The following is a 13,372-nucleotide window of genomic DNA, read 5'->3' as shown; positions in this document are numbered from 1 at the left end:
AAAAATTCATATTTATTGGGAATATTATTGGAGAATTAATGAAAATTCATATTTAATGGAAAAATAATTTCCGAATTACAGAATGATCAATGAATTAATCCATATCCAATGAGCAAAAATAATGCACAAATTTAATGAAATGTAATATTTAATCTCTATATATAAAATTGATTTTCTGTCTGTCTGTCTGTGTGTATGTTCTCTATACAAATCTACAATTTTAGATCAATCGTCGCCAAATTTTGCATATATACCAAATGGGACCCGACTTAAACGATAGGCTACTTTAAAATTTCGTCAGAGCAGGGCAAAAAACCGTAGGGTAACAATGGTTTTTGGGTCTCAACAATCACTTTCCGAACGTTTACTTTGGTTACCGTGGTTCCCTAGCAATGCATTTAAGACGTGTATATGCCTTTACAATGGTTTGTCATTTCTTCAATGCTGTCAATATATGTATAATATTTATGCCTTTATAATGGTTTGCCCCATTTTCAATAAGCCCAGTAATGAGGTTTTTGAATGACGTCGTAATCATCGTTAGCATCACTTTGATGGTCAGGAAAAGGGGGATCCTCATAGAAATCAGTGTTAAAATTGCCGATTTTACTGTAGAAATGAGGAAATTTAGTGGAGTTTTCTGCCACATCAATAATTTTAAAAATTGCATTGAATTCTCGATTTTTGAAATATTGAGTTCGCTTAGAGATATATACGAAGTCCAGGAGATTAAACATGAAGTAATTAGCCAAACCTACTTTTGAGTTGGATATTCATGCAATAACATTGATTTCAACTTTTTATTTACATCTTCTCAAGCATGAAAATTAATGTCTCCGTATTGTTTTGATATTCAACTGCATAAATTCATATAGTTTAGGATGTTTTAAAATTAATTATGGGCCTTTTTATAAAGTACATCAAAGAAATTCCACAGCTTTAATTAAGCATTTTTGGATGCTGAAACAGGCAGAAATAAATATTGGCAACTGGGCTTTATGGAAATTTTTTTTTTTTGGCCAACACTGTCTTAAAGGTTGAAAAATCATGCTTTAGACCAGGTTATTTCAGGGCTTTCCAGGTTTTGGGCTTCCCCCAAGTGGATTCTGAGGTTGGGAGCACACAGGCTAATTTAAGATTTCAGAAGAGCACATGAATTAATGCCAGAACTTTGCCACTGGACTTATCCCATTGACGAGAGATCTCTTACAGCCCAACTTTCAGAAAAGCACAGAGAGAAGCTCTCTAAAGAAATTTTAAGTTTTTAACCTTCAAAAAAAAGTTCAAATTCATAAAAAAAGATTGAAACAACATTTAAGGAATTTTTTCAATATTTTAACTTTTTTTTCAATTTTCTATCATCTTGGGCCGCATATTTGTGTGTCTTTTATGGAGTGGGGAGACATCAGGATTTTACAAGATGCTTAGGTGGTGCATGGCGAGAAAGAGAGAGAGAGGTTGGCAAATACTGGTCAAAATTCTTCTCTTAACTGGTTTGTACCAATTCTCATCTCTTGTATTGGATTGCAAACACGTCATTTTGTTGCCTTAGCCACAGATGTAACCTTTTTACTCTAAAGAGCTCTAATTGACTGAAATTTTTTAAATGATGACATATTTTATTATTTTGTTTGATCTAAAATTATTTCAGAATCAAATTAATCATAATACTTAATGGTGTAAAACAAAGAGTTTATTTGCTGTCCAATAAATAGGGCAACAATTATCTCAATGAGCAAGGAAAGAAGTTGCTGATTTTGAGGACTGTTAAGGAAGGCCTCTCACATTGAGTTCCACGACTAATGTTGCACTGCACACCACGTTTTCCAAAAAAATTACCAGCCAATGTTGTTTCTACATATCCAGCTGTATACAGAACTGTTCCCTCATATGTTTGAGCCCTGGGCAAATATGACTTTTTGGGGGCCCTTTATACATAGCATTCTTTGAGGCAAAGGCATACACAAGGGTAGAGAGGAATAGAGGACACACGTCTCATTTGCCCATGCAAGAAACTGGCCCTGTCTCTACAGAGTTTTCTCTATTAGAGTTCTTTTAAAAATCTGCTCAAATCTAATTTTAAATTTTTTTACACCCCGAAACTAATTATCAGCAATCTATGATTTACGTTTGCTAGCAATGGAAAAGCAGTATTCAGCTGAGAATGGGAATACCCAGGGTTTTTAAAATATTGTCTGAGGCTTTTTGTGGCCGGTCATCCAGGGTTTTTGTCATTTTGAACTTTTGGATTACACATCCGCCCAGCGTTTTATTTATAAGACATTCCACATATCTGATTCAACACATGAGAATGGGGCAAAACTTCATAAATGCTCATTTTAAAAATAACCTGAAATTTTTTTGCTGAAATTCAGAGTTTAAAACAACATGGGTGTTAACAGGTTAAGCCAAGGTTACGCAAATCCTGGTCAACAGGCCAATCTGGACCATTTATACATTTTATTTGGCCCACAATGTATTTAAAAAATATTTAATTCCACCAAAATAAGATACAAGACATTCAGTTAAATGTTATGCACACTATATTGAAATAATATTAAACAAACTACTATTAAAGCTCATAAAAAATCTGTGCTAATCAAATAAGTAATGATTCAAATTGGTTTCACCAAACTTTTGCATCTATATTTGGCCTTCAAAGAAATAATTTAGCCCTTATACAGGCTATACAAATATTCCTGGACAGAAAATGGCCCACAAGCCAAAAGGTTCCATCCATGTTTTACACAAAACCACTGGGTTTGAACCCTGTTAACAGAAAAGTGGTTGTTGGTTTCAAATAATCAAGCTACCATTCCAAATGTTTGAATACATTGCCATGTATTTAATTTTTGTATTACAGTTAATCCTTGGTCAGGCTGCCCCTCGAAAATCAAAGTTTCAGTAAATTTTGAGAACATTAAAGTAATATAGTTATGGCTCATTTGGATTTTGAAATTTTGTGATGCAACGACCTGTAAGATTGTACAACCTATGTTGTTACCATACTATTCTCGTGGAAATTTGAAAAAAAAATGACCTTGAAAACAATACTTCTAGAACTACCATGTCATTTCATGAAAGCATTCTAATTATTTTAAAACTGGAAGCTTCAATTTAGGGTAGCAGAGGCTGTGTTGGAAGAACCACAAACAATACACATTTTAGCATTACATACCCTTATCACTAGCCTTCACAGAACAAAAATAATCACCCTAACTTTTTTAACAATAAAACTTGAACTTCATAAAAGAAACTTTTGATTTAGAGATGAGAAAAAAAATTAGCAATGAAGAATATAGCATTTTTTACGCTGTGCAATGCCACTTATTCGTTCATGACAAAAAAATCTAGATTAACACAATCACCCAAATAATTTCCGTTCTTAAACTCTCTAAAAACACAAGATATTTACATTATTTTAAAACATTTAACAAAAAGTCTAACGCTACTTTCTCTCAAAGTAATGAGGTAGCGAAATAAAAATTATACATATATTTTAAAGCAAGAAGGAAGACAGAGAAATACAAGAAAAAATCAAAACAAAGTAAAATACAATGAAAAAATGTCAACCATTACAAAATGTCTGAGAATGCCAGCTTTGTCATCACCAAAAATAAAATTATTTTTCAACAATTTTCAATACGTACATTGCAATTTTTATAAAATTTGAAAAAAAAAGTCCAATCTGTGCATCACATTGATTATTTCACAGCTATAAGGTAATTAATAACACACACACACATCCACAAAATAACTCACAAATTACCCATGCCTCTGTCTATAATTTTCTTAGCTTTCCTTAGTACAAGGTAGAGATGACAGCAACATGGAGAAAAAAAATTAACGTATGGCACATACAGTTGATCGACACAACACCATAAATGTAATTCTGGTCGTCATTTAAAAGCAACACACATTGTAAACTTTTTTGTCTTCACAACAAATTTACAACTGAAATTTCAAACGTGATGAATAAGATCTTCTCACTGAGAGGTATCTCTATTAGTCTCAGAAGATTGGTCAGCAGCTAGAAGATTGCCACTGGATCCAGCGACTGTAGAACAGCTCTCTTGAAGTTCATCAGGTATGTGACTGCTACTTGCCGAATTATCATCAGGAAGGACTTCAGTGCTGGTCACCTGGGAAAAAAATTATTTGTAACATAAAAAACCATTAAGACAAACAAAAACACCACCTTTTGAAAACCAGATGCCATGTTCAAAGAGATGAAATTGTAAAAGGCATTCTGATTTTGATCAAGAAATCAAATTCAAAACTGCAAACACGAAGGTATTCACTGAAATGGAAGCACTTATTTTTTATTTCATTTTTTTTCTGTATAAAACATGTAAATGTTAATGTAATAGTTATGACATGAAGTAACAAAAGAGTCCTGACAAAATTCAAAAACACATTCAATACTTACCAGCAATGCCTTCAAAGCAATGTTTGCTGCCGTTGATAATGCTGTGCATATCTAAGAAGAAATATTATACAGCTTAATAAAATTATCTTGGTGCCAAAAAAAACTTTTATTCACTGACTCTTATTTTGTTGAAATAATTAACATTTCTGGCCGTAAATTAATCAACTGTTTCTGGCAACTGTTAAAGAGTTAGAAAATGGAAAGTATTTGGCATTCATTTCCCATGGAGAAAATGCTATAAGTGATAGATATGTTTATAAGAAGGAATACATAACTGTAAAATGAATATTGGTGATGAAAAAGTGTGATAATAAACCAGTTTTATATAACACCCCCCCCCATACATGAGAGGTACAATAATTCTATCCCACAAAATGGGTTTCATCCAGTCCACAAAACCCCAGTCATATTTACAACATCTTGGGGCCCCAAGGCAAACAATGCACCGAGACTCACTAAAAGCTTAACGCAAACACAATTGATAGCAATTGCTATGAAAGGTCATCTCGGGGCCCAGGTGAGCTCACACATTAAGAATGCCAGCAGACTAAAAAGTTACACACCTGTGGCTCCTCACTCATTTGGTAGCCATCAATGGGATGGAAATTTTTTTTACTGATGTCTTGTACAAATTGTCTGTCAAATAAATTGGGGAGAGGGAAAAACTTTTAAAGGTTTTTTTGGTCATTTTTTTAACATTTATATCTTAGAAATACAGTGAACTCTTGATATAAGAATAATCTGTGAACCCGAAAACGTTGTAGAGGGATTATCGCTATATCAAGAGACAGCAATTTAGTATTAGACAATAAGCATCTTCAAACAAGACTTGAAAAAATATCGTTGTAGAGGGATTTATCATTATAAAGAATATGAGTGTCAAGTCAATGAGTGAGGTATCACTGTGTAAATTTTTCTCTTAAATGCCTAATTTTTAGGGAAGTCAGCTTTTACAGAGGTTTCAAATTTTTGTTATTTTGGTGGTTCTCAAGTGGAGGTTGGGGGATCAGCTTGTATATAACATAATTTAAAATAAAAAATAAATGTATGATTAAAAAAATTCAAAAACGTTTGTATTTGTTTAAATCAAATATTATATCAACTTCTGTTTTATTCTTTTCAGATTTCAATTAAAATACAATTGGAATAATTAGCCAACTACTAAAACAAAGAAAATCTTCAGATTCTCTCTTCCTGTCCCTTGAATCACAAAAAAAAAAGACATTCAAAATTCCATTCTAATCAATTAAAAAAGTATTTCATAATAATCCAGGTTCGAGTGCTTGTCAGTGTAAACAGACAGAATTCAATATATTAGAATGGCACAGTCAAAGTTTCAATATCAGTATCAAATGCATTCATATCAACGTCATCTGATATAAAGAATAATAATTACACATAATTCAATTATGAAGTGCATATTGATAATCTGCTTTCATTTTCTAGTAAAGTAATAGCTTCTACTTGAAACAAATTTCAATTCATATTATTATAAAACTCTGAAGGTGCTCATATGAAATGTATTCATAATCTGTAGCTTTAAGTACATGTACAATCATAATGTAGTGAGAGCTTATTCAAGGTTTTTAGGCAATCAGAATTCTAATTACTTCATCTGCAGAAAGCTGAGCTTCAAAGGCATGACAGTGGAATGTTGCTGGACCTCCTCCCTCTGGTTTTGAACGTGTTATGAAGCCAAGTAATCTATAAAATTTTTAAAAAAAGATTTTAAACCTGATTTTTATACATCAAATTTGAAAACCATAATGTGTTGTCACAACATAGCAAACAATCAATATGCAGTACAAAGCATGACCAAAAAATAATGAAAGCACCATTTTATCAGGCTTGATAAAAGGGCATTCACTTTCCCTTCAAAAATAAATAATTATGTTTCTGTATATTTTTTCCCCCAAAGTGTATAAGGAAAACAGCATTTTCACCTGTTATTCTCTTTATGTGTTGTCCAGAATGACACATCTGCAAGCGAAAAGCACGCTCTAATAGCTGTATGAGAAGGATCCAGAATCCTGGAATTGGAAAGAAAATTAGATAAGTATGATTAAGACATAAAACCAAGTAGAATCTGCAGAAAAAAAAATTTATGACAGGAACTTATTTTTAAAATAATGGAGGGGAAAAGGAAATCTACATGGAAACTTACTTTAATGTGCGATGAGTTATCACCATATGAGAATCATGCATTTTAAAAATATTGTGTATGGCACGTGCAGCCATGATGTGGCGTATTGTTTGGTATACCAAGTGTTCACCTAAGGAAATAAAGACTAATAAGCACAAGTTGTATGCTTTCCGGATACAAATACAGTATTATAATTTCTTAGCAAAATCATTTTTGCCCCCCCCCCCTGCAGTAATTAAAGCTAAATCAAGCGCTTAAATAACTTCTTGAAAAACTAACTCTGTTCATAGAAATTCATAAAAACCATCCACATCTCACCTCTATCCTTGTTAACTTGCATTGAGCCAAGAAATCTCACAGCATAAACTTCCCAAAATGTTGGGGATTTCTCTTTGGTCGAATCTTCGGATGAGCTAGCATCATCTAACCTTGTGATTGGCCTGCACATTTTAAAAAAATTGTAAGGTTTTATATATCAATGACCACAAAAACAACAAAAAAAAGTGTAAACATAATTATATATAAAATGTTTTACAAATACAAGGACAGAACGGGCAAAATGCCCAACTAGGTGGCTGAGAAAAAGATGCCCATAACAAATATGGATGTCATATATTTCAAAAATACTGCAACCCAATTAAAAATGCAATTACAAACAATATATATACATTATAAAATATTATACAACGCCCATAAAGAATACTTATGGTTGTCTAAAGTACGGATAGCTTCTAGATTCACCCCAACATGTTTATCGTATTTCTTTTCAAACGTATCAATTGTGTTAGAATTTACTACTTCCTGAGGTTAGCTATTCCATTTAATTAACAACCCTATTAGAGAAAATACATCTCTTACAATAATATATTTTTAATACATTTACGTCTTTCTAGGTATATGTACAGTAGAAGTTCATTATCATGACCCCCCCCCTCTTTTCACGGAAACCAAGCATTATACATTGAAACTGATTATTGCATCAAAAAATTATCTTCTTAAAAAAATTCTATATTATTAATTTTGTTATAATGTAAGCAGTTGCAAAGAAAATGTATTGGATTAGAAAATAATGATAAAATTGTAATAATCAATTACATGCATGCACCTATGTATTCATCCAAATTGGGTTGAGGTCAAACACAATTTTGGCATACAAAAATGAATTTTGTACATCTCTTTGTAAAAAAAAGGGGACAGAGCAGACTTGAGTTCAGACATTGTATTGAACTGAATGGTCTTTGTAGGCCATTATATTCGATGAAAAATACCACAGGATGAAAAGGAAAAAAATCTGGACTTATAGTACTAAGCATTATAATGCAATGGTCACACACTAAAATGTGGTCATTATAACCAGCATCAATTGTGTAATCAAAAAAATTAAGTTTAATGAATCGTAATAAACTAAAATTGCTATCAATAAACAATGTTTCATGTTGCCAAGAATATGCAAAATCTGACCAACTGCATTACTTATACTTTATATTTTCCCGCAGTTACTTAACTTCAGAAAATTAATACTAATGTAAGTAATTAGGAGTGATGCAGACTTGCTTAACTCCTGCAATACATATTTACTGGTGCTGATAAATAGCTTATTATGAGGTAGAAACAGAGTATTCTGGAACATTTCAAACTTTGTTTTTGCAATTTGTTTCATATTTTTCTCAGGATCCTTCATTGATCATTTTTGTCGCACCACAGTCATTTTCTGCACACGAGAGCTAATTAGACCGGCACCTACAATTTATTGCTGATTCCGAACGGCAGGCTTGTATTTATACTCATCGAGAGATTGGTGCGCTAACCCCTCGATGGGGGAACTCCCTGCGGTAGCAATTTTTTGCTGCGGTCAAGTCACCATTTTTTGTTGTACCCCTGTATCAGGAAAGTTTTCTGACAAGGATGAACCGGGTATCGAACTCGCGACACCTCTAAACATCCGTTGGTACTTTAGGCGAGCATCTTATCGACCGAGCTACCACGCCCCCTCAGGATCCTTAGAAAAAAGACTACATACAAGCAGAATTTCAAGAATGTATCAACTCATCGGAAATCAGAAGAATGTTTAATAGTGTCACTCTTGATGTCGTTCCTGGAACTCTATTTTCTTTTCTTTTAATATGAATTTTCTAGAGAGTACTTTTAAGACAGCATTTTGAGAAAAATTCATATCTTCATATCCATAGCTTTGGTACACCACAGAGAATGTTCCTGGGTGTGGGGGTTGGAGAAGAACCCACAAATCAAAGCTCCAAACTAATATGAAATAGTAACCATTCGACTGACACAATGATTTAGAATACTTATATTCGTAGCACTTTGCCCATCATTGTATGGGAAAAAATTAACTTACTGAGGAGGATCTGATGATCTCTCTCTGTCTTCAGCAGGCGAGAACAAATCAAACTGTATGGGAGTCTCTAGAAGCAAATTTTCCATTGGGGAAGACGGAGGAGTCGAAGGTTGAGCATTTTTCAGACTGCAAAGAAAAATAAAATATCATTTTAGATTGCAGGGGAAAAGAGTGACGGGGGGGGAACCAAAAAGTATTATTATCATTATTATTAGTCATAAATTGTGAAATTTCTCTTGTTCTAACAGTATTAAAAACATTGAAATTGAGAAATTTACCTGTTAGAACTAAATGAAGTGTTGCTAGATGTAGACTGCACTCTATCCAATGTGTTCTGTCAAAAGAAATCAGAACTGAATGATTTGGATTTTTTGTGCATTAAAAAAATAAATTTTTTTAAGTTAAAGATTTTGATACAGAATTCCTGATATAAATCAGGGATGCACAATCTTCTCAGTGTACAGGCCAGATATATGAGGTATTTCTGCTGCTCATGAGCCAAAAACTTGCATACTATATAGGGTGCCTATATATATATATATATATATATAGCCTGAATTTTACAGGACATTCTCATAACTTCAGCAATCCTAACTTTTTATAAAAATGTTCCTTCCCCCACCTTTTTTTGCTTGTTTTCAACAAGAGACTTACTTAAGTTTTTATTCTTTTCTAAAATCAAAGATAAAGAATATTTTTGATTTATAAATTACATCATAATTATGACTCTATCATAACTAATTATAGTCATATAAATATATTCATCCCACATATTTGTCAAATGTATATGTTTTCCCGTGAAAAACATTTTTACCCATTGCGATTGGCAGCAGCCATCATTTCCTGTCATTGGTAATTTTGCAGCAATTTTTATGATAGTTGGCAACTTCACTTGGACTTGACAATTCTTTTTGCTGTAAATTGACAATTCTATTTCTTGAACTAAACATTTTTTTTTTGCTATAATTGACAACTTTACTTGCCTTAGAAAACTTTTTCTGGCTGTAATTTAAGACTTAACAAGTTTTCGACAATTTTGGTTTTAATCGTCAATTTTATTTGCCTGTTAGTTTTTGGCTATAAGTGGCAACTTTACTCATGTTCGACAATTTTTTGGTGATAATTGGCAATACCCCTGCATGGATTATGATTTCCCTTATCTTTATGAAGGAAGGTCAATCTAGGTATTTATCATGTTTTGCGATTAATACTTTACTATCAGAACACCTTTCGTGTGCCAGATGGAACCTCTTGATAGACCACATTTGAATCATGGGCCGGAAGTTGTACACCCCTGCTATAGATGGAAAGTTTTATATCATTAGAAATAAGAGTTGTGTCAAATAAAATAGAACTGTTTTACAATGAAAAAAAAATTTTAATGACAGTACTATAACAATTATTACACAGAAATAAACTTCACATTAGGTTCACAGCACATACACGCACATTCCAACATGCACCAATTCATTAGAGGTTCTGCAGATGAATATGGGCGAGGTGCATATATGGTTTGGTAGCAGCAGTAGTGAAAAAATTTTACTTCTAATATTTAGGGTACCTATTTCAATTGATTTTTTTTTTAAAAGCTACTTTTCACTCAGAGTTTCTATTGTTGTTAGTGCAAGACATGTTTTTTTGTTAATATATTTTGGAACAGTGTGCTACCTTATAGATGACTATTCCTGTATCGTTGTTTTCAATTTTTTCTCAATTTGGAAATACTTGTCAGAGCAGGTCCAGATTCAAAGGGGAGCGATAGAGACAATCGCCCTCCCAAGAGCCCCTCCAATAATATGGAAAAAATTAGTCTGTCTCATAAAATATGGTATGATCCTACGAACCTCCACAATTAATCTCTTCCCCCTCCAAAAATTAGAGCCCATAGGGAAATGATCAAATTCTTGCTATTTCATTGTCATGAAGCAACAGTAATCTAACTAATTGCATTCTTTAGTGTTAATTTTGAATTGCATTGTGACCCTTGTTCAAAGGTTTAGCAACATATATCATTGTTCATTGTTGTTTCTTGTAGCATGCAATTTCATCAATAAAATGCGAAAAAGTTCCTCGGTCAAGCAGCACACTGCTATGGAATGAGTCCATAAATACTTGTCTCATACTGAAACAAATATTTCAATATACATAGAAACTATGTGAAAAAAAACTGCTGGGTGAATCTAGAAACAAGATATTAAGTATTCTTTCCCATTGTGAAATAATTCTTGATCTAAAAAATATCCCTCACAAAAAAAGATGTTGGCGTACATGTGTGGAATTTGATGCTGTTAGATCTGTCGTCAAGAGCAGAGATGATATAAAACATCATTTTGTTACAATTCAAGTTCTTAAAATGTAAAATTTATAGAGGAACGTTAATCCATATTTCATTTAGAAACTCCGAAAATAATAATATTTAATTTATGCAATTATGATCAGCGTGAATTCAATTTGAGTGCAAGATCGGAAGCCAGAATCTTACCCGAGACTCTCTTGAAGACTGTCTGATAAGTCCTACTTTCTCTTTGTTCACAAACAACTCTTTAGCAATATTGTGTATGGTTGCTATCCACTCATCTCGTTCCCTTTCATTTAGTGCTTGTAGGACAACTGATCTGTGAAGAAAGAGTAGTAATAATGAAAATCCTTCAAAGTGTATAAATAACAGCTTATCAAACCTAATACCTATCTTGAACATTTTTTTACATGTGGTGGCAATGGCTGAAAATATGATAGCAGTCAATATATTCCTGCATATGAATTTAAGACTTTTCCATTCTGTTAAAAGAAAATAGTTCCTGCTGAATGGAAATCCAAAATATAGAAGATATTTTTAAAAAAATGTGAAAACAAATAGAATAAAAATCAAAGCTTATTTCCTAAATTAAATGGTACCAGGGATTTCAGAGTAAATCGAAACATACATAAATTATTTCTTTAATGGATGATAAGTACCGTTTTCCATTGGTAACTTGAAATACATTTCGTCTGTCTTCACCCTCTAGTGCTTGTGCCACAACATTCTTTTCAATTTCCATAATAACACTGCCAGCAAGCTGCAAAAGAACAAAATGGAAACATAAAATTTTAACCGATACTAAAATTGTGATGTTTCAAGTGTGCAGGAAGCTAAAATGTTATACTCTCAAACTTTAGTTAGCGATATAATCCAAGAACTCTATTCACTGAGAAAGAAAAATTGAATTCAAAATAAAAAAATGTCTCAGAATAATTCTAAAGTGAAATCTGCATATTGAATTTATCGAATGCAAGTAGCCTCTACTTTCTAAACGTACAAACAAATAATTATGCATGGTCAAATCAAGTTTACATAGGGAATAATTTGATGAAAAAGATATTTTTCAGATTAAAAAAACAATCATAGGTTGAGTTCTTGCCTGCAGTTTCTTAAATTACAGTAAGTTTGCATTCACAAGAGACAGAATAGCTATAGTATATACAGTTCAATTATAATTAAAGTTCCCTTACTCTCAGTAGTTTTTCTCAAAACTACTCATCTGAATAGAGCCACATTTTCTAGATATCTTACCAAGACCATGGAAAAGAGATTTTTTGATTACAAATTAGTTAAATTTTTTACCACCACAATAAGTGGTGCTTTTTTAATGAATATTCCTCTTTTATCCATGGTCCATATAGCATATATACCAAGTTTCGATGGAATACCTCCATCAGAACAAGTGCATACTGACACTACTTAATTATAATCACCATACATACATACATATATATATATATATATATATATATAATCCTTTTTTGGTGATTTCCTTTCTAGCCTGTTGGCGCTGTTTTTCCTGGTCGACAATGGTCACCATTTTCTTCCACGCAGTTTTTTTTTTCTGTCCACTATTATTATTATCACCTTAGGCTGCTAGATTGCCTACTGTTGGTTATCATTCCAAGGTGATGTCACCTCCTAGAGGTTGCTCGTAATAATAGGCTTTAGCGTGACATGTGAATTAATCAAATTTGTTTGCACACACAAATTTCAGTTTGTTTTTTTTGTTTCTTGATATACACTGTATCGTATATAACGTTTTCCCAGTATGTTTGATTCAGTTTTTTTTTGTTTTTTTTTTCTTGGGGGGAGGGGATGATTTCATTAGGAGTTTGTTCTCAAGATTACATTTGAGCCCCGTTCACATGTGCGAGATTGGGGGTCGCTTTGGTGACACGACTTGGCATGACAACTTTTTTCCCCTCATAGGGAAGAAAAAGGTGGGAGAGAAGCTCATTAAAAAAGCCCATCTTTCTTGGGGTGGATTAGTGGTCGACACCGACCTTCTCTCCCACAATCCTTTGCGCCGCAAAAACTAGTATAAGCTCCTTCGTCAGTCATCTTGAATCAATCACTTCCGTTCAACCTACGTAACCAGTGACGACTTCCGGAAAGAAGAGGGGGGGATTACCGGCATAAACT

The 13,372-nt window shown here is 32.9% G+C and overlaps 1 protein-coding gene across 1 annotated transcript in view; it reads right to left on the bottom strand.

Annotated features, from left to right (window-relative positions):
* Positions 1-1,017: 1,017 nt before the first annotated feature.
* The window catches only part of LOC149075678 (DCC-interacting protein 13-alpha-like), a 36,023-nt gene continuing 23,668 nt past the window's right edge, over positions 1,018-13,372 (bottom strand). Inside the window, exons 12-21 of the mRNA XM_089243167.1 lie at positions 11,884-11,984; positions 11,411-11,543; positions 9,207-9,262; positions 8,929-9,054; positions 6,891-7,012; positions 6,594-6,702; positions 6,373-6,459; positions 6,040-6,133; positions 4,430-4,480; positions 1,018-4,142 (exon numbers count right to left, since the gene is read on the bottom strand). Coding sequence (XP_089099293.1) covers positions 3,987-4,142; positions 4,430-4,480; positions 6,040-6,133; positions 6,373-6,459; positions 6,594-6,702; positions 6,891-7,012; positions 8,929-9,054; positions 9,207-9,262; positions 11,411-11,543; positions 11,884-11,984 — 1,035 coding nt within the window. The 3' untranslated portion in view covers positions 1,018-3,986. The remainder of the gene's footprint in view (positions 4,143-4,429; positions 4,481-6,039; positions 6,134-6,372; positions 6,460-6,593; positions 6,703-6,890; positions 7,013-8,928; positions 9,055-9,206; positions 9,263-11,410; positions 11,544-11,883; positions 11,985-13,372) is intronic.

This window comes from Pholcus phalangioides, unplaced genomic scaffold (genome assembly GCF_987345545.1).
Source record: "Pholcus phalangioides strain wild (caught in Gottingen) unplaced genomic scaffold, Ppha-v1.0 ptg000015l_1, whole genome shotgun sequence".
Taxonomy (NCBI): Eukaryota; Metazoa; Arthropoda; class Arachnida; order Araneae; family Pholcidae; genus Pholcus; species Pholcus phalangioides.
This window is presented reverse-complemented; position numbering and strand designations above follow the sequence as displayed.